Source organism: Podarcis melisellensis (assembly GCF_964234715.1).
Source record: "Podarcis melisellensis genome assembly, chromosome: 8".
In the NCBI taxonomy this organism is placed as follows: Eukaryota; Metazoa; Chordata; class Lepidosauria; order Squamata; family Lacertidae; genus Podarcis; species Podarcis melisellensis.
Genome location: NC_138540.1, coordinates 8,333,169 through 8,357,146, shown reverse-complemented (window position 1 = coordinate 8,357,146; position 23,978 = coordinate 8,333,169). Strand labels below are relative to the sequence as shown.

The following is a 23,978-nucleotide window of genomic DNA, read 5'->3' as shown; positions in this document are numbered from 1 at the left end:
CAAGCTGATTTGTGCTGGTCGAAGCCAGTTTGAACTGGTCTAGGCTGGTTTGAACCAGTCAAATTCAGTTTCAAATGACCTGCACCTGCTCAAACTGGTAGGGACCTGCTCCAACCTGCCTGGGCAGTTCCAACCCAGTTAGAACTGCTCAAACTGGCGTGGGCCGTTTCAAACCAGCCTAGACCTGTTCAAACCGGCCAAGACTGGTTCAAACTGGCTTTTACCAGCACAAACCGGCCTAGACCGGTTCAAACTGGCTTGTACCAGCACAAACTGGCCTAGACCGGTTCCAAAGGGCTTGGACCTGTTTCAACTGACTTGGACCGGTTCAAACCAGCCTAGAACTGTTCCAAGCAGTCTGAGCCAGTTCCAAGCAGTCTGGGCCAGTTCAAACTGGTCTGGGCATGTTGGAACCCACCTGGACTTTTCCCAATTAGTTTCAGCTGGTTCAAACCGGCTTGGACCCGTTCCAACCGGTCTGAACCAGTTCCAACCAGTTTGGACCTGTACCACCCAGCTTGGACCAGTTCAAACCAGCCTAGACATGTTCAAACCAGTCTGAGCCGGCAATAAAACCCTAAAACCCTTTCTGCAACCCCAAGAGTGCCAGATTTAAGGGAGGCCCCTCACCCATCAGTTTCTTTATGTACCAGAATATCCCATTCCCCTTTTGGGACGTGATTTTCTGTCTAAAATTCAAGCTCAAATAGCCTTCATGCCTAAATAGGCAGAATTGAAATTACCACCAATTGTAGTAGCTCTACAGCCAGGTGCAAGCAGAACTGCGCATGCGTCGGCGTGGGTAGACGCACACCCGTCTTGCTCTTGGAACTTTAGCCTGAAAAATAAATAACTCTGCAAACTGATAGCTGAACTAACTCACTGAAAACTGGTCTTAGGTCCAAGTCCTGGATTGGGGTGAGTTAGTGTTTAAAGCGGTGGTTTATCTATTTATTTGGGAAAGACTTGAGAAGGACTTAACAAGATGGCCAAGTCTTTGAAAAAGCTGGGTGAAATGATTCAGCGTTCGGAAGCAAATGTCCACACTGATATGCAAGACTTGAAAGGAGAGATGAGAAGAATGACTGCTACAGTAGAAAAAGTTATGAAAATAGCAGAGTATGCAAAAGAGGTAGCTGATGCAAACGTAAACAAAACAGAATCTGTGACAAAAAGGATTTCACAAATGAACGATAGACAGCGCAGAAGGAATTTAAAATTCTCTGGTATTTCTGAAGATATTGGGAATAAGGACCTGGAAAAGGAGATGTTACAATGGCTCAAAGAACAAGGAATTGAAATTGAGCAGAATGAAATTGAGAGAGTGCACCGGGTGTTCACATCACAAGGAGCCTCTGGACTTCCCAGGGTCGTAATTATGGCACTCACAAGAGAGAAGTTAGATCAGATTTATAAATCACTCCGGCAGAAAGCAGACCTGCTGTTTAAACAGCAAAAGGTCATAGTGAGACAAGACTTTTCTCAGGAAACGCTTCAAAACAGGAAACGTATGCAGCGGTTTGCACAAGCTCTCTACAATCATAAAATCCTCTTTACCTGGGCCTACCCTGCTACATTGTTGGTTTTTAAAGACAGCAGGAAATATTCTGCTAAGAACCCTGGTGAAGCAAAAAAAAATGCTAGCTGATTTAGGAGTTGGACTACAAGGACAGACTGAGCAAGAACTCTCATGTTCGGAAGAATTACAGGTAGACCAACAGGGAGAGTCGAGTGAAGAATCTCAAGAATCTCTAGTGCAGAGACAAGAGAATAAAAGAAGATGGAAGTCAAGAGGGGAAGAAAACAGCAAGAAATAATATATACTAGCGACATCTAAAATGCTCTTTTGTAAATATATATATGTTGCTTTTTCTGATATAAACTTTCCAAGAGCGAAGGGAGAGGAGTGTGGTTCTCCGAGATACCATGAGACAGGGATCATGCAGATCCCTAACTGAGTCTCAGGGGGGAGTTGAATGGGCCAGAATTGAAAATATAATATATGTACACAGAGGAATTCAAAAAATAAACAGTAGCTGGGATAATGGATAGATCTTTAAAGGTTTTATCTTTAAATGTTAACAGGCTGGCCTCACACACCAAACGCTACAGGGTACTGACATTGGCAAAGAAAATGAAAGTGGATATACTATGCCTTCAGGAGACTCATAGAGCCAAAGCAAAAAACCGACCTTTGTTATGCTCTCAGCAATGGGGCCTAATAGCAGAATCGAAAGCGACGAACAAGGCTAGAGGGGTCGCTATACTATGTAATGCAAATCTTAAGCCGGAGGTTCTGAGCCAGAAAAAAGTTAATGATGGTAGATTTATATTCTTAAAAATTAAAGACATAAGACTTTCTCTTATATTGACTACGAGCTAATTAAAGAATGGAATGAAATCAGTGTTAGAACAGCAAAGACTATGGGAATATGGATTTCAGACCATACTCCACTATTTGTGGAGCTGGGACTGGAAGAGGATGGTAAAAGTAGGAGATGGCGGTACAATAACCTAATAATGGCAAAAGAGATTGGCAGGGAATATATTAGAAAACCAATTGGTTGGTATTTTAAAGAAAACAATAGTTCAGCCGAGATCCTGGTAGTATGGGACGCTTTCAAATCTGTTATATGAGGACATTGTATACTGAAAGAGATTGCGATTAAGAAGGATTGGTACTCGGGGAGACAGGAAAAAATTAAAGAGATTGAAATCTTGCAACAAAAGCAACAGGTTAAACTTCTAAGGAGAAGACAGGAGCAGCTAAGAAAGTTAAAACAGGAATTGGATGAGCTGAATATAGCTGGAAGAGAGATAATATGATCCAAAATTATTTTCAGAGAACCTCAATAGGATCATATAAGAGACTGGCAAACTATTTAAAGAAAAGAAGGGATAAACAGAGGGTGAAGGCCATTAAGACCAGAAGGAAAATACTTACACAAAGCTCTAGAGAAATAAGGAAAGAATTTGCAGAATTCTATCTTTATATAAAGAAGAAAATAAAAATATATGTAGGGAAAGTTTGGGGTTTAAAATCGAAGAAACTGATAGATTAAGACTGAAGGAGGAAATTTCTCTGGAAGAAATAGAGAATGTAGTTATATCATTTAAAAGTAAGAAATCACCCAAGTTAGAATTAATGGATAATAACTATTATAGGTTAAGAAACTTAACATGTGAGAAGTACAAAATAAGGTATGATACAAGGTAACAATTTGCTGATAATTTTTATTGCAGAGAACGCAGGGTAAGGGAGATGTGAGGAAGTCCAATAAGTTATGAAGAAAAGAAAAAAGTTATGAAAGGTTTGTTTTTTTCTTTTGTTTTTTTCTTTTATGCATAATGTTGTTGTTGATGTATTTGTGTGTTTAAGGTGTGTTTTATGCTTGAAAATTTAATAAAATATTTTTTAAAAAAATAAAATAAGAAATCCCCAGGATAAGATGGAATTACGGCAGACTTTTATAAAGAAACAATTGATATCCTGGACTCAGAACTGAAAAAAGTATTTAATAATATCTTAGAAGGGGGGAAAGCCCCAGATACTTGGAAACTAGTGGAAATAGTAGTAATTGAAAAACCACAAAAGGACCCTACAGAGGTGGGGTCATACAGACCAATTAGCCTATTAAATCAAGACTATAAGATATTTACAAAGATCCTGGCAAGGCGACTGGAAAAGGTACTACCTAAAATAATTAAGGAAGATCAATATGGATTTGTTAAGGGAAGATACATAGGCCATCATATAATAAATGTGTTTTAATAAATACATTTAATAAATATATATTTTTATTTTTTATTTTTTTATTTTTCATTTTTTAATATTTTTATTTATTTTTTTATTTTTTTGTTTTAATAAATACATTTATTAACAAGCAGGGTAAAAGGAAAATTGGTGGTCTTAAAATTGGATGTGTATAAGGCCTTCGACACAATTAGACATAAGTTCTTATGGGATATTATGCAGGAGGTAGGATTAGGAGAGAACTCTGTGGAAGCAATCCGGGAATTGAATAGAGAAGGGAAGGCTGTGGTCAGAGTGAATGAGGGGGTTTCAGATCAATTCAATATACAAAGAGGAGTTCAACAAGGATGTTCACTCTCACCACTACTATTTGCATTGGGTATGGAGTACTTGGCAGACAGAATACGGAACTCAGTAAGGATAAAAGGATATAAGGAAGGAAAGGAAGAAATGAAGTTAAACATGCATGCAGATGCTATCCTACTATTATTTACAAACCCCTTAGAGGGTGTAAGAGAACTTGTGATAATCCTGAAGGACTTTAAAGAGGAGTCGGGATTGGGAGTAAATTTGGAGAAGTCTGAAATTTTATTTTGGGATGTAAAGAAAGAGGAGAAGAAGGAAATTGCAAAAATGACAAAGATGGATATCAATAGGAAAAAAATTGAATAATTGGGGTAAATATTATTAAAAATAGTGCTAGGATTCCAGATGTAAATTAGAAAGAAGCGTGGAGAAAGATCAAGAAGAATATAAAGTCGTGGAATAATAAGAATTTATCTATTCTAGGTAGGGTTAGAGCAGTTAAAATGTTTTTGGTACCGAAATTATTATATTTATTTCAAGTAATTACACTACCCATTAGGAAAATATGGTTCAAAACATGGAATAAGGTATTTTAAAATTGGATTTTTGGAAGTAAAAGAGTTAGAACCCCAGACATAGTAAATTATTCATCTCAAGAAGAGATGGGATGGGGAATACTGAACTTAGAATTTTACTATGAAACATTCCAATTGAAAAATCTAATAGATATTGAATATAAGGAAGGGATTAAATGGATAAGACTGGAGAATGAAATAAATGAAGGAATAGGGCTATTTAACAGAGATATTAACAGAGATATTAACACGGCTTTTAAGAAGACAATAGGACCAAGGAAAACTACGTTAGGAATCCGGAAGAACTGGAATACAAAATGGATGCCAACATACTCAAGGTGGATGCCGTTAAAATATATGCAGGAGGGTCAAAGGGAGCCTGGTTGGTGGAATAAATTAGAAGATCAGGGATTTTATAAATTAAAAGATATGTTTGGCTCCTAAGTGGCGTGGTCCATATGCCATCTTGCTTGCAACGCCTACTATGGTGAAAGTGGCCGAGGTGACCTCCTGGATTGATCATTCTCATCTGAAGCGGTCTGAGGGTCATTGGAACTGTGAGCAGAATCCTTTGGACCCCCTGAAGTTGAAGATCACCAGGAACCCCTGCCCCTAGCCCCACCGGGAGTGGGGTTAGGGCACGAGCCCCAGACACCCTGTCTGCTCTCACTGCACCGGAAGCCAGTGAGTCTATGCACACCCAAAGATTGAGGAACTGCACCGGCAGATGGGAGGATCTTTACCAGTTGAATTATCAGCCAGCCCTCAATTTGTGCCAGATTTAAATACAGACCAGCTGTACAGATAGTAGTAAGGAATGTGGATGGGCTAAGGAACATAATTGATAAGTGAGTAGAGTTGTTGGAGGATTACGGATGTCATATCCCCTTGTATTTTCATGATTGGTACACACCCGTTTGGGTACAAACATTACCAAGGCAGCTGTGGCATATACCCATATACCCTTAGAAGGGTTTCGGCCAAGACCAACCTATCATAGGAGGTAAATGCCCGGGGAACCTAAAAGAACCGTAGTTGGGTTCTCTCACCCACCACCCCAAGGTGCACTTCCTCCCACCATACTGGCCACAGTAGCCTTCTTTCCTCCACCACCCACAAACCCTTTTTGAGTAGCAATAGCAGGGTGTATACAGTGTGAATTGACCACTCCAGTTTGACTAGAACCCGGGGACCACTAAGAGGCTCTACTGGGTGTGGCTGAACAGAGGGTTGGCTCACTCTCCAGGTATGCTCTGGTCTTGGTTACCTCCAGTTCTTCTTACAGTAATAATAACTGTTCTCCTTCTTATCTTCTTTTACTACCCAGGAGGAATTGTTGATATCCTTGGGCTCCTTGAACCCATGGAGTTCCTTGATCATGATGAAGTTGATGTTAACCCTGATGTGCATCTTGACCTTGAGGAGAAAAAGAAAATGTTTTTTTAAAGAATGCTAAGCAGATGCTTCAAATACATGGAGAAAATGTCACCCTTTATTATGAACACCCTAGAAAGGTAGCTGACATGTCCCTCATCCCAGGACTAATCAGGGACCCTGACATTGTATAATCAAAGTGGCCTTTTCGTGACACCTCCTTCTGAAATGAATGATACCTCCTACCGATATTTCCGGTTCTCCAGAACCACCCAAGGCTTGTGCTTTTGTTGTTACGCCTCTGGATCATGGAACGCCAAATGGAAAGATTGGCCGCATGTCCAGCACCACCAACATAAAAGTTGGCTGGGAAATTACACACAGTGCACTGCTAAGTTTTGGTTGTGGGGTTCCTTCAACGCCTCTTACCAAAGCAACACCACATCCTCAGATCTGTACCCGTACTTTCCCAGTCAACTTCACTGGACAGGGATCCATCTGCTCTGGCTGGCTGATCAAGGACCCCAATCTTTGGTTCTTGTATAATGGACTAGCCACTAATTACCACCCTGGTGATTATCAGTGTGTGGGAATAGGTGCCTTTACTTTCCCTGTGACTGTGGAGGCTTTTCCTTCTCTACCCTCTCTTAGAAACAGAAAGAGGAGAGAAGTCCAAGGGGAACAGTGCAATGATGAGATTTTCCTGGCCTGGTCTGTGGGTGCTGTTGGTGGAGGCTTCGTTAGCTTCCTCACCATCGGCATACATCCGGGAGTTGTGGCTGAACAAAATCGTGAAGCACTATTTGCCCTAACATGCAGGTTGGAGAAAACCATCAATGCCACTACACATATCCTCCGACAGTTGCAGTCTGAAATTGAGGATTTGAACCAGATAGCAGCAGCTAATAGACTTGCTCTTGACTATCTCCTCGCCAAATCAGGAGGTTTTTGTAAAATAGTCCCGGAAGGCAAATGCAGAGTGAAGTTTCATGACCTCAAAAACACTATTGAGGACGAGTTGCCAAAATTACAGGCCCTTATAAATGATAACCATTGCTGTGTCTGTCGATTCTTGAGCATATTTTAAATGGGTAACAGGTATTCCTTATAGGTTTGCAACATACGCTTCTGGTTTCTTATTGAATGGTTTTTTAAAAAATCTTAATGATTTCTTCATGAACTTTGTTCCAAAAGCTTTTTATCTCCTTACACCCCACCATATATGGTACATTGTTCCTAATTCCTTTTGTAATAATGACTTCTTTTCTCCAAAACCAATTTTCTTATCCTGATTAAATATATGCACTATTTGGTGATATTGAATCCAGCCGTTACAATACTGTTTAATTTCTTCATACAATTTTTAATTGGCCCTGTTCTACCTTTATTAATTGTTGGTAAGTTGCCCAATTTGTGTCCATGTTTGTCTTTTTTACCGTTATCATCTCCACTGGGGATACCCACCAGGGTATTTTGGGCTCTAATAGTCTGTGGTACATATCCCAGATCTTGTATAATGAAATTCTGACTATATGATTTTAAAAGTCCTTATGCACTGCCACTTTGTTGTATGTTAGGTAGGCGTGCCATCCAAACCTCGTATTCCAACCTTCTAAATCTAATATATCCGCCTTCTTCAAGAAGGTGGGGTTGTTTAAAATGATTGTTAAATGTGTTATGCTGATTTAGAGTTTGTATTTGTGGGCTGGAGTGTTGTTTCAGGGCTCTTGTATTGTTTATTAGTGTGCAAACATTAGTCTTGTGGCCATTTTTAGTATGTTTTTATTATTTTAATTTATATTATGTTCTGATATTTTTATTATGAATTTTGTGCAGTGATTATTCTTATTATGTATTCTGTGCTTCGTATACTTGGTGTTGTGAACCACCCTGAGATTCAAAATCAAGAAAATCAACAGTCAGAAAACAACATCAACAAGAAACACAACGACAACAACAAAAAGGTTTCCTACCGCTGTGTACGGAGGGTCGTGAGGGCAGCACCACTCCTCTTGGTCCATCCTGATGATGTTGATGTTCCGGGCGCTGGTCCAGACTGGATCCCGCGGAGAGCAGAAGATGGTATCTCTGCAGCACAACTCTGGTGTTACGTTGCCTTGGCCTGGCGCTGCTGCGGATGTTCTATCAGGAGGAGAAAGGGGCTCGTTGAGAAACGCCCCATCCAAACAACCCACCAGATGTCCCAATAGCCCACCAGATGCCTCACTCACCTGGCATGCAGCTCAGGAAGTCCTGCGGGTAAGGTTCCCTGTGAACGCAGTGGAGCAGCCTCCTCAAAAAGCGCTGGACCCTGCCTTTCTTCCGATGTTTATAGGCCCGCTGCATGATGTTCAGGCAGCTCCTCCCTGTCTGCCTGAGCCCTTCTTCCTCGTGCTGCTGCATCTCTTCCAGCCCTGAGTGGAAAGGGAGAAAGGTTGAGCAAGGCGGAGATACACAGGAAAAGAGCCATCCATCAACAATATGAAAACAGCTGTCAGGTGTGTTTGTGTGTGAGAGAGAGCAGTGAAGTCATATTACAATTCTCGTTGCATGTTTATCTTGTGGCACCTCTGTCTGAACATACAGCTGGGAATTTGCCTTCCCCTGAAGACCTTTCTCAGCAGAAGCATCCCTCCCTGCCCTCCATACGTCTCACTCACATGTTCCATAGGATGCCATGTCTTGATCGTGGATGAAACTGGCATCCCGGAAAACCAGATGACCTAGAGAGAGAAAGAGGCAAGAAAAGGGACGTCATCTTAATGCAAAGCAAGCAGAGACAGAGGCAGCTCGGCAGGGGGACAGGTATGCTCTAGAGGCCTCCACCCTCGCGGAGCACTCAGAGCAAGATCTGGGCACAGATGGAGGCCTACCTAGCAGTTGGCCTGGGGACTTGTCCATCCTCCCTGCCATCGTTACCAAGACGTTTCTGTCCATCCCTACCAGGGAAGGACGTTGCTTGACTTACCCAGAAGCAGAGCTGCCACCCTGGAGACTGATGGCAGCCTGTTGGCGGACGGCTTCGTACATGTTAAGGCAGCACTCCGAAGGATGTCCTTGCTGAAGGTCTTGCTCTGTGGGCAAAGACAAAGGAGAAGTGGCATCAGAGAGGCTTGAGAGCACGGCAGAAGAGCCTTGCACTCCCAGAGACATGCCTGGGCAAAGCTGCCAACGAAGCAGAGGGAGCTTACCAGATGCTTGGCAGCCTGGTGCAGAGCAAAGTGGAGGCTAAATTTGTTGGGATGAGCCCACCACTTCACTTGTGGGGCTAGATGGGAAAGAGCCCTCCTTGCGGCCTGCAACACAAGAAGAGAAGAGGGTTACAAATTGCGGTACATAGTCTTGAAAGCTCCTGAGAAAAATCCCTCCCTCCTACTGTGTAAGTCCACCTCTTTGGCCCTCACCTTGGCCACCTCGTCCTCGTCTTCGAGGTGAATGAGGACCACAACCAGTTCGTGAATGGCTTCTTCTTCTTCTGTTGTTGTTGTTATGATGGGAAGCCCTTGGTCTCTCACCCAGCCCCGAAGCAGCCCCAGATGTTGGATGGCTGATGCCCGGACGGAGGCTTCCTCCTGTAGGCAGAAAATATCAGAGGTTGTGCTTCTCATCAGATCACTTTTCTTTCCCCTGCCCACTGGGGTATTTTGAGGCTGCTCAGCCCCCTATCCTCCTCCTGGGGGAGACTGGGGGCAGGGGTGACTCTCCCCCTGCGTTTTCCAGGCAGGCTTCCAAGAGAAGGTGCTCCAGATGAACACCCTCCTGAAGCCAGAACATCTCCGCTGCATGCTAGTCTAAACCCCACCCTTCCTCTTCCAAAGCATTCCTCCTCCACCGGGTGTGATGTCATGTTTTCCTTCGTACTCACATGGGCAGCCAGACCGCAGTAGGTTGCCGCCAGCATCTTCAGGTCTTCTTCTCCCAGCTCCCTGGAATGGTAGGCTTGGTCTACCAGCTCTATCAACTCTGGGAGGACATCGGCTTCTGCAGAAGGGAGGGAATCCAGCAGCAACAGCCGCAGAAGCGAAGGGTCCTACACAAAAGAGAGAATCTTTTCAAAGGTCTGAAAGGCCTCACGCCTTTTAGCACAGGCCCTTCAGTATTGTGCCAGCAAAAGAGTGCTGGACCATGATTAGAATTGAGATCTGTACCCCCCCTCCCTCCCTCTGAGCATCACTTGCCATGTCAGAGTCCAGAAGCAGGGATATCCCTCTGATGCTGAGCTTCCGGACTTGCAGGTGGTCGTGTGCCAGCCAGTTGAGGAGGTGCTCCAGTGTATCTTCACAGGGATAGACCTCCAGATGGCAGCTGAGCAGCTAAAGAGGCCCAAAGAGAAAGAAACACTTCAGGGATGAGAGGCTGAGGCAGGTTCTCCTTTTACTCATCATTTGCAATTCTGCACAGAGCAAACCCACTGAAGTGAATGCACCAAAGTTTGTCATGTACATCAAATCCAATGGGTCTACTCTGAGGAGTACTAAAACAGGAAACAGTCCTTAGGCTCAAAGTAGCCCAACACTTGGCAGAAACCGGACTTCCGGGTTGGCGCCATCGCCGAATGGCGGACTCCCTCCGAGCTCCGGAGGGAGCCTGCTCGGCAGGGGCTGGGTCCTACCGCGCCGGCGACGCGGGGACCCTTAAAAACCATGGGCGCTGAAACCCATGGACATGGTGACTCGGCTGGCACCTTTTAAGCCCCCCCGACCCGCGAAGGAGCCTTTTTAAAGGCTACGGAACGGGTGACGGAGGGGGGGTGGTGCTTTGAGTCCTCCGCTTCCCCTGCCGAGTGAAGCCGCATGCCATTCGACGGAGAGCGCTGACTTCTTCTATTGGAAATTCGGACTTAAAGTACAACCCGTGAGTAATTGGAACTTGGATTAAAAAAGGCGATAAATTTATAAAAAATTCGGAACGAGCGGGGGAGGCGTAAAAAGGAAGTCAGCCCCCCCCCCTGTTGTAGAGGAGCTAAAGTAATGGATTTAATATCTAAGATCGAGCGCAACCCTATTTTGATAAAGTCACTAAATTTCGCGATGGAAAGTTATAAGACTGAGCTGGAGGAGAATAGTGGAATTGGATCAAAAAAGTAACCCCCCCACGGAACCTGGGAGCGTTTTCTATAGAGCGCCGGGAGAAGACAAGGAGAGGTTTTGACAGCTGTCAAAGAGCTGTCAAAGCAGAAGAACAAAAATGAGAACTTTGTTACGAGGACTTTGCCGGTTACATTTGTTACAATTTGGTTTTAAAATGTTTAAAACAAGGAATAAGAAGTTACTTTGATTGGTGGACGTGATCTGGAAGGGAACTGAGTTATTGCAATCCACCTAGAGGAACTGAGGGATATTACAAGTTGTTGGCATTGAATCTGAACAGAACTTTTTATCTCCTGGGAAACTGCAGAAATGGAATACTATTTTGGCTACAGAGGCTTACATACTTAAAGCAGACAATAGACTTATCTATTGAAGAATGGAAGGGACTTGGCATTATGTTTTGTTCCTGAATAACAGAGCCATTGCAGAGGAATTCAGAGGCTTTTGGAATTAGAACATTTGTGCAGGAAAACAGGAAGAGAAAAGGGAGAAAAAGAGGAGAGAGATCAACAAGAACAACATGAACAACAAGAATTGGACAAAGTTGGAAGTGGGAACATTTGGGACATCCAGATTTGAAAAAGTAAAAAGAAGTAAAATTGGAGTTTCTACTCCCAAGTATATAAAAATCTGGATGGAAAAAATGGACCTTTTTGAGATAGACTTCTTCCAAGATTGGACATTTAAAATTAAAGATGACTGGTAAAGGACTATGGCTTAAATAAATGTGGGAGCTCCAGGAAGACATCAGATGTTGATAAATATTGGGAACGCAACCGGGAAAAGGGGGAGGGAAATTTGGAATCCAAAGGGCGTAAAATTATATTTTATTTTATTATTTTTTAATCTATTATGTATATTAAAGGGAAGAACGCGTGGAAGGGAACAGGTCGATTTTAGGAGATGGGAAAATATTTTTAAACTGGGTTAATGACAATAAGTTCAAAACTTGGGATAAGAAATTGCTGAATTTATTTGTAAGAATTGGAATACAAGAGGGGGAGGGGAGGGGAAGTCTTGGAAAAATGTTATGGAAAATAAGATTACAAATTGGAATGTTTTGGTTTTTTTTATATTGTTATAATTGGAAACTCTAATAAATATTATTTTTTTTAAAAAAAAACACTTGGCAGAAACCAAGCCAGGGCCTCCTTGCTGCACCCATTTCCTCCCGCGTCAGACCCCCTCACCTCGATGTAGATAGCTGCCGCGACTTGTGGCATTCCGGCAAACTCCCGGTCCTCAAGAGCAGCGATGATATTTTCCACCATGGGAGGGATCCACCAGCGTTGCTTTCCAACGGCTCTGAAATGGAGAAGGAGATCTCGGTAAGGAAGGGAAAGACACCGCAGAAAGCAAACAGGGGCACAGTCCGACCCCGTGCCTTCAGCTCCGTTTGCCAGACCACTGGGGAAGGTCACCGCGTTCTTCCTCTTACCTCACCATGGCAGACAACCCCTGGCTGAAAGTCTCCCGGCAGAAAAGTTGGTCAACGATGGCCGCCTCCACTTGCTCTCCAGTGGTGCCAAGAAGGAGGTGCAGAACTTCCTTAGCCCCTCTGGAACCAAAGCAAGGCCAGTTTTACCAGGAGGGTCATTGCTACACACTCAAATTCCTTCCCCATCCCTCCTCCCTAGCAGCCGCCTGAAGGAGAGCCTCCCTTGCAAAACCAAGCTGGACAGGAACCCCCCCCCCCCGAGCTTGAAGGGGAAAGGACTCCATTGGTCCCTTTGCAACACACTACTCACCCGAGGAATTCCTGATCATAGTGGAAGTTCATAACCATCCCCAGGAGAGCGATCAGCAGCTGTGGGAAGTTCTGGTGCACAGCTGCCTTGAAGTCCTCCATCCTGAGGATGGCGTGCAACAGGCTGGTGAGATGTTGCTGGAAGAGAGAGAGGTGCAAGTTACTTTATCTGCTTTCCTGCAGAATACAGGAATCCCTAGATATCACCCTGGGAAAGAAGCCAGAAAGCAGGTGGTCCTTACCACTTCGGTGGCAGATTCCGCCAAGGGGCTTTGGTAAATCTGCTCGGCCATGAGATGGATCAGTTGTTCTGGGTTGGCCGATGCTAGAACCTCCCTCCATACTCTCTCGCAGTCTCTGTGAATGCAAAAACAAAAGCAATGGTCAGATTCAAGTCTTCTGCTTGCTGCCATGCTCCAGAGAGAGGAAATGGCAGCAAGGGCTTTCTGAGCAAGCCCTGCAGCTTGCCAACCTCCCCCTTAGCCCAGTAGAACCTGGAGGGCTCCATACCTGAAGGGAAACTGGAGGAGGTATTCAACCACTTTGTCCAGGTGGTGGTGTGACAATATGGACAAAGCGAAGACGGCCATGCTTCTGCCTTGCACTGTAGGCCCCTGGCTGATCTTATAGAAGGCCTCCAGCAGCACCTTCACCTGTCAGAGAAAAGGAGAGGGTTGCTTGGAGAGTACAAGGAAGCGGGGCTGTCTGCAGGCAGATCCCTCCATCCCTCACTGAAAGAGGGACCTGTGCCACCACAGCCTTTTGCTTCCAAGGTACCACTCAGGGTCCTGGGGAGTATTGGACCCAGGCAGCTCCAGGGCGCCAGTTCCCCTATCCATTGTGGGCCAAGAGAAGAAGCTTGCCAGCCTGCTCCCAGAAGGAGGAGGATTCCCCATCCCTGAATCCATTTTTCTCAGGACCCTTGGCTGAGGTTCTTGTCCTGACATTGCCAGGCCCCTCTCAACTAACATGTGTCCTGGCCACCCAATGGCATGAAGTGGCCTCCCCTACACCAAAGCAGAGAATCTTCTTCTCTCCTACCTTTGCAGATGCCTTACCTCCACTTTTGTGCCGCCAAACTGCTTGATGAATTCTTGCAGTAAGTGGGAGATATCCAACGGGTTGAAGCTGCTCTCGACAACCAGGTCTCTGGCCAGGAAGCACATGGCCTCCAAGAGCTGCTCCGCAGGGAGAAAGGCGCCAAAGACCTGAAGCAAGAGAGGAAGGTCAGAGATGCCCACATGTCAGGGCTGGGGAGCAGAAAGCCCAGGTGCTGCCTCTGCAGAACCCAGAACATGTGGCTTGAGAGACAGCGACTTACCCTGGCAAGATGGTAACAATTATTCACGAACAATTCAGGAACCGGTCCTCCGGTGGATTTGAGGACCTTCTCAGCTCTGGTGATAAGTATATGGTTCCATGACGTTCGTTCCAGCATCTCTGCAAAGTAAAGCCAAAGGGTTAGTTTGGGTCTTGCTCACCCCCACCCCATGCTGGGATACATTCTTCTAGTCTTACCTTCGTTGCACCGCAGGATGGGCAGAAGATGGCAGAGAGCCTCTGCTGCCCGCTGCCTGCTCTCCGGGTCTGGATCCAACGCACAAAGACAGGAAATCGCCACCAGTTGGCCAAAGGAGGATGCAGGAACCGCTACTGATGGCTGAGAAGAAACCAAGAGAAGTGACTGATAAGAGAAGCAACCCATCACCATTTTTCCTAGAACATTTTAATTAAATCTTCCAAACATTCCAAAACATTTAGCATCCTATGCAGAAAAAAACCATTTCTTTTTGACTCCCCACCCCTCTTTTCCTGATGTTCACTTCTTTTTCTCAGCTGTTTTACTCACTGGGGTTCGTTCTGCTATGGCCCTGCTGTAGGCCCATGAGGGATGGAGGGTAAGTGCTGGGCTGCCTGATTGTCCCTTGGGCACCTTGCAGGGTGGGCCTAGAAGCAGCAGCCTGAAGGCCTTGACAGGCCTTCATGATTGCAATTATTCCCTTCAGAAACTCACAGATTCCTGGATCTTCTGCAGGAAGGCGGAAAGATCTCGGAGCGCCTTCCTTCGGATCTTCCCACTCTTCATCGTTGCGACGACCTCCGTAAGTCTGGTCTTCAGCTGGTCCCTGCTGTCGCTTTCAGTAAGAAGATCAGCCGCATCCAGAGAAGCTGTGGTTGGGATGCTGAGGGGAGAGAGGAGTAGCACTTTTGTAAAATGGTTTTATTGCCTCCCATCCTTCAAAGACCCCAAGCACCACCAACATAGAAATGGACCGGGGTTTTTTGTTTTGTTTTGTTTTAAATAAATTTTATTAGTATTTTCCACACAACAACAACACGAAAGATATCTAAAAATAACAATATACAACACACAAAAATCAACATTCGAAAACTAAAGAAAGCAACAAAAAACAAATAAAAAACCTAATCCATTTCTTACAAGTTACTATTATAAACACTAAAACAACAACAACAAGACACTGACTTCCACCAATCCCACAGCACCTCCTTTATCTCACATTGTGTCTTCCTGTTTTCTTTATCACCTCTATCCTAACATCTGGATAAAAATCCCTCTTTCATATCCTTTCACTTCACAAGGTTATTCCAGACTCAGCCAGATTTCTGTCCTCGAACCTTGACTTTTGAGGTATTCATTTAGGCACTCCCATTCTTTTTTTACTTCACTTTTTGGTTTTTGTCTTATTATGTCTGTCAATTTGGCTAATTCTAAGTATTCTGAGAGCTTACATAGCCACTCTCCCCTAGTGGGTAACTGATTCCCTTTCCAGTACTTAGCCACCAGGATTCTTGCTGCAAACGTTGCGTACAAGAAAAATTTAGTTTTGTCTTTTGCAATATAGTCATTTAAAATTTCTAAAAGGAATGCCTCTGGCCTTTTACTATATGATATTCTTAATATTTTCTTTATATCTTCGTGGATCATGCTCCAAAATTTCCCAATTTCGGGGCATGTCCACCACATATGTTAGAAGGTTCCTTTTTGTATATTGCATCTCCAGCACTTATTATTATATGAGCTTCTGGGGAAGATGACGCCAGGTCAAGTCTCAACTGAGTCTCTGCTGAGTGAGTAGGAGCTCTAATGATCAAATTACCCTGATAAAAAGGTCAACCTATGAAAATATCTGCCAACTTTTATCAGTAAAGGACTCCGGGAGCTGTCGGGTGGACTTTTAAATCTCCCCTCCCTTTTAAAGCTACTTAAATCAACTTTGAACCACCTACCTTGAAAAGCCCATAAAGTTGTGGGTTGGCTAAAATAGCCCCATTTATTTCTGAGTACGAAGATGGTACTTACAAGACAATGTTGCAAAGAACTGGGGATTTCACCTTTACAACCTGTAACAACTCCCCCAAAGAAAAAACAGGCCAAAATTTCAACCTACTTCCATCCCAAGGCTGATGAAGCAAATAATCCAGGAAACCTCCATTCTCATGAGTGGTCTATTGACCACACCTGGATTGGAAGGGAGGAAAAAACTAACATTGGAGGTGAGGGAGTGGACCTAGCAACAGAACTAAAACAAGCTGAGCTAGCCAAAGAGGGACCTGAAGCAAGTTTAGAACAGGAGCTATTCCTGGAAAACCTAGAAGCCATGTCAAACGAGCCTCCTTTCCCCTCCCTATCAGGATAGTTCCAATCTATAAAAAGGGGAACAGAGGGGACCCAGCGAATTATAGGCCAATTAGTTTATTAAGTTTGATCAGTAAACTCTACGCAAAGCACCTCCTTAATAAGTTTACAGAATGGCTAGAGAATGAAGATATCCTGGCAATAGAACAAGCGGGCTTCAGACCTGGGCTACAACATCTCATCGGCAATTACAAATCAGGAGGACAGGCCTCACTATACACTGCCTTTGTCGACCTAAAAGCAGGCTTTGATACAGTCTCCAGAACCAGACTCTGGGACAGGCTCCAGGGTACCAATATAGATAGAAGGCTTCTACTTTTAATCCAGGCACTGCACGCAAACACGGCTCTTAGAGTCAGGTGCACCTAACTAGGACACCTAACGGACCCAATTAAAACCTTCAAAGGTGTCGGGCAAGGGTGCCTATTGGCCCCTCTACTATTTAATTTCTATCTAAATAACTTAGTATCTGCACTCAATGACTCAGAACTCCACCTGCCAAAGCTTGCAAATCGGCATATTTCGGTCCTGCTATATGCCGATGATGCGGTAATTCTATCTAGAACCCCCACTGGACTCAAAAGAGCACTAAGAAAGCTCGCAGCATACTGTGAATCTGAATGTCTCAAAATCAACTATCAAAAGACCAAGATACTCGCTTTTGGGGGGAAAACCAAAGCTTAGAAGCTGGGAACTCCAAGGCCATAAATTAGAAGAAGTCACAAACTACAAGTATCTAGGAATGGTGGTACAGGCCTCAGAAACCAACAAACTACACATAAACTCCATCGGGAATTCAGCGGGGGGAAACCGCAAATTGTATTCTTAAATTCTTCAGAGCACAAGGGGGCTTCTTCGTCCCCGCAGCTCTAAAATTATACAAGGCCAAAACTTTTGCACAACTCCTGTATGGTTCCTTTTTGGGTCCGTCTTCGTCTGCTTTCTCCCCCCTTGAGAGATTTCAATCTAGACTTCTTAGAGCTCTCCTCCAAGTCCCCAGATGTGTCTCAAACGCATGGGTGAGATTGGAAACGAGGATGATGAGAGTGGAGGCTAGCATCTGCCTAACATCAATCTACAAATGGCTGACATTGAATCTGCTCCCCCGAGGGATAGCCCCACTGATCCTCTGTGACCAATTCCAGTCAGGCTGGCAGACTTCAGTTCTGAACACCCTCCAGAAACTGGGTTTTGCCCCTCAAGCCCTTCTAAGTCTGGGCTTGGGCCAGGCAAAAGCCACGGTCAGGCAAAGAATATTAGATACCAAGAGACAACAGGACTGTGCAAGGTGCCCCGACTATAAAATTGGAGAAATTGAGAGAGATATAGCTGCACCGGCAGCATAGCTCTTCTTTCTCGTATCTAGAAATGCAAGAAGGGCCTTTACACTTGCCAGAAGCGCGGTTCTTCCCTCGCCGGTCCTGGATGGAGCCTTTAGAAAAGTCCCCTATGCTCAGAGACTTTGCACCTGTCCATTGAGAGAGATAGGAAGCCCAGAACACTTGTTCTTTAAATGTCCCTTTTACGAAGAGGCACATAGTAAGTTAATTGATCCCCTAATAGTGAGGCTCGCCGACCTCCCGCAAAAGCAAAAATTTGACCTTTTGCTGTTAGGCAAAGATCAGAAGATGGTTGCCTGGATGGTCGCCAGATTCTCTGTACAAATCTGTAGGCGCAGACCATCGCCCAACTCAAAATAGTCCGGCATGAAAATTCCCAAACTCGGTTCCATGGGTGACTCTGAGTCAACTCCCTGGGATAGGTTTTTTTTAAAAATTAAATGTTTATTTGCATTTCCAATAATAAAACAAAAACAAAAATAAACAAAAAATAACCAACATACAAAAATAAAAACACATAAATTTTCAATTGCTTATTTTCTTTTACCTTATTTCTCAGACCTCCTCACACCTCCCCTTCTTGTATTCCAATTTAAATTGTTAACTCAGCAAATCCTTATTACTTATTTCTCAACCTTAACTTAATAATTTTAACACATTATTATTTTACTTTTTTTCTTTAGTCCATTTCCTCAATTTATTTTTGCTAACCTTATTTTCATTTAATTTAGTTCATTTTAAAAACCAGTTTTGCCTTATCCAAACTTAAACACCAATACTTATACATCAATACTCATTCTTAAAACATTTTTCTAAGATCAACCAATATTCCCTTCCACGAATTTCCCACGTTTCATACCAATAACAAAACAGAATAAAGCCGAACAAATTATAATTATGTCCCCTTTGGATTCCCAAACTCCACCCTGGGATAGTTTATTGTTGCACATTGTTTCTAAATTTATTGTTGTACATTGTTTTAATTGTCTGTTTTAACCATATTTGCACATCAGTTTCTAATTTTGTGAGTGTCCTCTATTTCAGAGGCTTCTACTCTGCAGCCTCTTATAGTTGTTTTAACTGCGAGTCTTTTAGTTCTTAACGCTCTTACAGTTGTTTTAACTGCATGTTTTTATTTGTTTTTAGTTCTTATCTGTTTTAATTATCATTTTTTATCCATCCATTATCCGTGTTTAATCTTGTATTTTATTCAGGTGTTTTATCCTATGCTTGTTTCCTTGTTCTTACCTGCTCCAACATTTATCAGTTAAAAAAAATCCCAACTGCTATTTTATTTATATGTTGTAGTTTTTTTTTATCCTGGTCTGTGACCATAATAAAGTTCATTCATTCATATTATGTTTTATTCATTTTTGCAAGCCTTTCTGGTGCAAGGTACCACCTGTGATGCATTTTCATATAGTTCTCTCTTATTAGGTAACATGCTGTAAAATTTATATTTTTTGTCCATAGTCTTTCCCATTCATTATATTCAATTGGGTGGCCCAGATCTTGTTCCCATTTTTAATAGTGTCGCCTTTTTCCTCCTTTTCTATTTTCCCATTTTGTAACAGTTTTTATATTTTTGAGAGAGTCTGTTGGTTGTTATATAAAATTTCTTTCTCCCATACCGATATTTTTTTATCAAACACCTTAAGCTTACTATCCTTCTCAAATATTATTCCTAATTGGAAATATTCTAACCAATTCACCCCCCTCTCTTTTAATTCTTCAAATTTCTTTACTGTCGGGCAATCTCTTATCTCTTCTACAAGTTCCCTATATGTTAGCCAGCTAGCTTTCATATTGCTTCTATGCAAGGCTGATGACTCTATAGGTGATAGCCACCAGGGAGTTTTGGCTGTTACTATTGTTTTATTTCTTTCCCAGACTTCGAAAAGGGCCTTTCTCACCAAATGATTAGTGAATCCTCTATGTGCTTTTATTTTATCGTGACCCAGGTAGCCATGCCACCCGAAAACTTTGTCCCAGCCCTCCAGGTCTAAGATTTCAGTATCTGTCAGTAACATCCAATCTTTCAGCCATGTCGTGCATGCAGCCTCAAAATACAGCTTGAGGTTTGGGGCTGCGAACCCGCCCCTTTCTCTAGGCTCCATCAGTACTTTGAACCTTATTCTTACCGGGGTTTTTTAAAAAAGCAATTGATTATGGGGGAGGGGATTAGCACAGGATTACCTTGGAGGAAGATCCTCCCCATCTTCCAGGCTGATTTCTGTTATTTGATCTTCATCAAAATCAATTCCCTGTCCATGAGAAAAGAGAAACAGGAACGTCAGAATGGATTACACCCATCAAGCAGTTGGCCCCTTACCTTTCCCGCCCCGACCTGGCCACAGTGATCCATGAGAAGGTCACCTCCAGGCTTGACTACCGTAATTCGCTCTATGCGGGGCTGCCCTTGAAGCTGTCCCAGAAACTCCAGCGGGTGCAGAATGCTGCAGCCAGGATCCTCACGGGGTCTCTGCCATGGGAGCATATTCACCCAGTGCTTTTCCAGCCGCACTGGCTCCCGGTGGAGTACAGGGTCAGATTTAAGGTGCTGGTTTTGACCTTTAAAGCCCTTCATGGGCTAGGACCCTCATACCTACGGGATCGCCTCTCCCGGTATGCCCCACGGGGGACCTTAAGGTCCATATATAGCAACACCCTAGAGGTCCCAGGCCCTAAGGAAGTTAGATTAGCCTCAACCAGAGCCAGGGCCTTCTCAACAGTGGCTCCGTCCTGGTGGAACGCTTTGTCTCATGAGACCAGGGCCCTGCAGGATCTGATCTCTTTCCGCAGGGCCTGTAAGACAGAGTTGTTCCACCTGGCCTTTGGCTTAGAGTCAGTTTGATTCCCTCCCCCTCTTTCTACTTCATTTTCCCTCCTGTGAAGAGGCTACATCCTAATATTTTAATGTTGTATCTTAATCTTTTAAATTGTATTTTAATCAACTTGTTTTTATTATTGGTCGTTAGCCACCCTGAGCCCGGTCTTGGCTGGGGAGGGCGGGGTATAAATAACCTCTATTTACCTCCAGGAGTCTTCGGGACGCCATCCTCTCCTGTAGTGACTGCGCGAAGGTCACTACAGGCCACCTCCTCCAACCTCGGGATGCTGAGGAACCTCAAACGGTCACAAGCTCCGTTGCTAGGCAACGGCAGTTGAGACCATGGAATTCCCGGTCTCAGTGCCAAGGTTCTAGGAGAGTCCGTGTGGCCTAGTGGTTAGAACAATGTTAATGCCATGCAACGCTAGGGTGATATATATATATATATATTCTTTGAAATGTACAGTTTAATACTTTTTCTATTATTTGTAGCCTGCTTTGCAGGCTCTTGTTGTCTCCTAAAGAAGCTGACAGGATTGCTCCCCTGTACTTACTTATGTGTTTGCCATGTACATTTATGAACGTTTATTTTATATTTGGGGCCTTTGAATTCTGAACTCTGGATTAATAACATTTTAGGAATCTTCCAGTATGGCTAATTCTATTGCTGGGAAGGACTCAGTGGCCCCGGTCTATTTTTGGAGAGAGGGTGGTATGGGGTTGGGGGCAGGTGAGATGGAGCTGCTTGGCAGTGGGTGTGTGGTATGCAGAAAGCATACGCTTCAATTCCCATGACCCACTTCCTTCAGTTACTAGTTTCTTGGGGTTGGGGCTAAATCCATGATGGGTCAGAGAAAAATGAGCGGCGGCAGGAACCAGTCAAAGCAAGACGGATCTTAATTTTACTGTTGCGACAGAGTTTCTCACCTTACATGTTGCATGGAAGTGAGGAGCCAAGACAAGTGTGTGTATCAACTTTTTGTTTTGTCAAAAAGTAAATGGCTGCCAGCCTCTGTTCCAGAAACCTGACCCCAGGGCAGGTGAGGGAGGGGCGAGTGGCCGGAGCCCCTTTACTACAACAAATTATTTCTAAATTTATTGCTAATAATAATTAATAATAATAATAATAATAATAATAATAATAATAATAATAATATATTTATACCCCACCCCTCTGGCTGGGTTTCCCTTAGCCCAGAGGTTTTTTACTTTTTTGAGTCCACGGCTCCCTTGACCAACTACATTCTTTCTGTGAGGCTCCGGAGCCCAGCTATGTCTCCCCTTGCAGAGCTGGCAGCCTCTCGTTCTTTTCCTGGCTCCTTCCCTTGTGGAGTGTCCCCTCTTCTCCTTTCACCTTTCTTTAGGAGTCCTCTGGACAGCCGCAGCTGCCGCCCCTTCCCCAAAGAGAGGTGCCTCCTCATGCTGCCCCACAGGGGCCTGGAAAGTACCCCCTGGCCAGCTCCAGAGGGACCGGTCGCCTGGGGAGCTTGTAGCCAGGGGTGCTGCAACAAACAGCTGCGCAAACCTTTGGGAGGCAGAGATGCAAGAAGGCATGGGGGGAGAAAGAGGGACAGAGGCCAGTGTTGCTCACGGCACCCTTGACCATCATTCAAGGCACCAAAGGGTGCCACAGCACCCTGGTTGAAAACCGCTGCCCACCCAACAAGCATCATACATGCATCACAGAAAGAGGCAGTCTTGTCTACTGGCTTGTCTCTTGTCATGATACCTGACAATGTTTGCTGGTTGCTCTTTCCTGACCAGTCTGAGCCTTTCCCTTGAAATGGTAAATACCTCAGTTCTTGAATCCATTGTCACAGATCTACCCCTATTTATGTGAGATGTTTATAGCTTTGGAAGGATTTGTAAGTGAAAAGAACTACAGTATTGGGAAAGGTTTTTCCTTCAACTGCAGAGTAAATATCTGGGGTCATTAAGAGGGTTGAGATGGCTTCAGGATTGCTCTATGAACTCAAAGAAAGTGTCTTTTTTTCCAGGGAATATTTTATAATTTTTGAATGGTGAAGGATTGTTTTTTCTCTAGGGTGTGTGTCTGCTATGTGTGCACCTTCAGATTTGTATAACACTCATTAGATTGTGTAACACTCATTAGATGAAAATATGAAGTTCAATATGTTAAGATATAGAATTAAGATAAAAACAAAGAGGGAAAGGATTTGCTGAATTAACCATGTGAACTGGAATACAAAAAAAGGAGGTGTGAGGAGGTCAGGAAACAAGTAATTGGAATATAAGACACGAAAATATTGATTTGTTTTTAATTGTTTTTTTATTTTTCACATATTTTGTACTTTTCTTTGTATTTTTGTATCTTTTTTCCTTTTATTTTTATTTTTCTTCTCTTATACTGCAATTTTCTTTATTTGCAAAATCTCAATAAATATCTTATATATATATATAAAAGATGGGATATCAATTCAGACACCCTCAGAAGGTGGTGGACTCTCCTTCTTTGGAGGTTTTTTATACACAGAGGTTGGGTGGCCATTTGCAAGGGATTCTTGAATTGGATTCCTGTTTTGCAGGAGATGGGACTAGATGCCCCTTGGGGTTCTTTCCAAATCTACAATTCTGTGATTTTGTTTAAGTGTCATTTTATTGATTAGATAGGAAACCCCTTCGAGACTGCTCTGAGATCCCAGGTTGGATATAAGCGTCATAAATGAGAAAAGAGAGACACGTCGGCCTGTGAATGACCCCAGGCAGCTGGCAGGACTCGGACATAGAGGCAGAGGGAACCCGGAGGCTTCAGGACGAAGTTGCTGTTAAGCACTGGACGCAGTGCTGACTGGAAAAGGTGAGTGGCCGTCTGCAAGATCTTACAGAGCTCAAGAGATCTTGTGAGATTTCAGGAAGATCTCACAAGATTTTGCTAGCCTAATATTGCTATTAAACCAACTAGATTTAGTAGGATTATGTTTAGGGTTTCCATGTTGGGTTGCAGCTAGCACTGTGGGCAGGGTAAAGTCCTGGCACTTATATGACCTCCCACTACGGACATTGCTGATGCTGGCAGGGTTGAGTAAGGTTGGCACAGTGCAAACACACCGGTGCAGCCAAACTCGTGCTCATGCCAGTGTGTTCACACCACATCAACCTCACCTCCTTCCTCCTCTACCTGTTCCCTTTTGAGATGCAGATGAGGACATGTTTGTGCATGAACCCAGCTTCATGGCTGAAGATTCCCTGTGGTTACAGCAAAGACAATCCTACCCCAAGAAAGACAACAGGAAATGATTAATTGCATGAACATGCAATTGCCCTGCCCATTTTCTCCCCTATC

At 43.8% G+C, this 23,978-nt stretch overlaps 1 protein-coding gene and 1 long non-coding RNA gene across 4 annotated transcripts; one reads left to right on the top strand and one right to left on the bottom strand.

The window, feature by feature from the left end:
- Positions 1 to 5,074: 5,074 nt before the first annotated feature.
- On the bottom strand, positions 5,075 to 21,615 carry LOC309376544 (maestro heat-like repeat family member 5). 3 transcript variants are annotated; one of them, XM_081922963.1, is made up of 20 exons: positions 20,879 to 21,615; positions 20,041 to 20,108; positions 14,861 to 15,029; positions 14,365 to 14,506; positions 14,168 to 14,286; positions 13,905 to 14,054; positions 13,357 to 13,499; positions 13,089 to 13,203; positions 12,848 to 12,984; positions 12,538 to 12,657; positions 12,290 to 12,404; positions 10,188 to 10,322; positions 9,875 to 10,039; positions 9,414 to 9,581; positions 9,201 to 9,305; positions 8,978 to 9,083; positions 8,670 to 8,732; positions 8,241 to 8,423; positions 7,983 to 8,151; positions 5,075 to 6,051 (listed from the first exon to the last, which is right to left on the bottom strand). In XM_081922963.1, the coding sequence occupies exons 1-19, from the start codon at positions 20,900 to 20,902 to the stop codon at positions 8,117 to 8,119; spliced, it is 2,262 nt and encodes a 753-aa protein (XP_081779089.1). In that variant the 5' UTR covers positions 20,903 to 21,615; the 3' UTR covers positions 5,075 to 6,051; positions 7,983 to 8,116. The 3 variants fall into 3 exon arrangements, with proteins under 3 accessions (XP_081779089.1, XP_081779091.1, XP_081779090.1); XM_081922965.1 differs by lacking the exon at positions 20,879 to 21,615 and adding an exon at positions 20,450 to 20,628; XM_081922964.1 differs by lacking the exon at positions 9,875 to 10,039 and having other exon boundaries at positions 20,879 to 21,614.
- Positions 21,616 to 22,363: 748 nt separating this feature from the next.
- Positions 22,364 to 23,978, top strand: LOC309376581. The gene is made up of 3 exons (XR_014171240.1): positions 22,364 to 22,460; positions 23,302 to 23,492; positions 23,835 to 23,978. It is a non-coding gene; the product is annotated as an uncharacterized lncRNA (long non-coding RNA).

What these genes read in the sequence shown, in the direction of transcription:
- LOC309376544 (XM_081922963.1), bottom strand. Translation starts at nt 20,902, where the DNA reads ATGGCGTCCCGAAGACTCCTGGAG. An exon ending in TGCTTCTGGACTCTGACATG is followed by an intron (nt 10,040 to 10,187) that starts GCAAGTGATGCT and finishes TCTTTTGTGTAG; the next exon opens with GACCCTTCGCTTCTGCGGCT. An exon ending in CATGGCATCCTATGGAACAT is followed by an intron (nt 8,424 to 8,669) that starts GTGAGTGAGACG and finishes CTTTCCACTCAG; the next exon opens with GGCTGGAAGAGATGCAGCAG.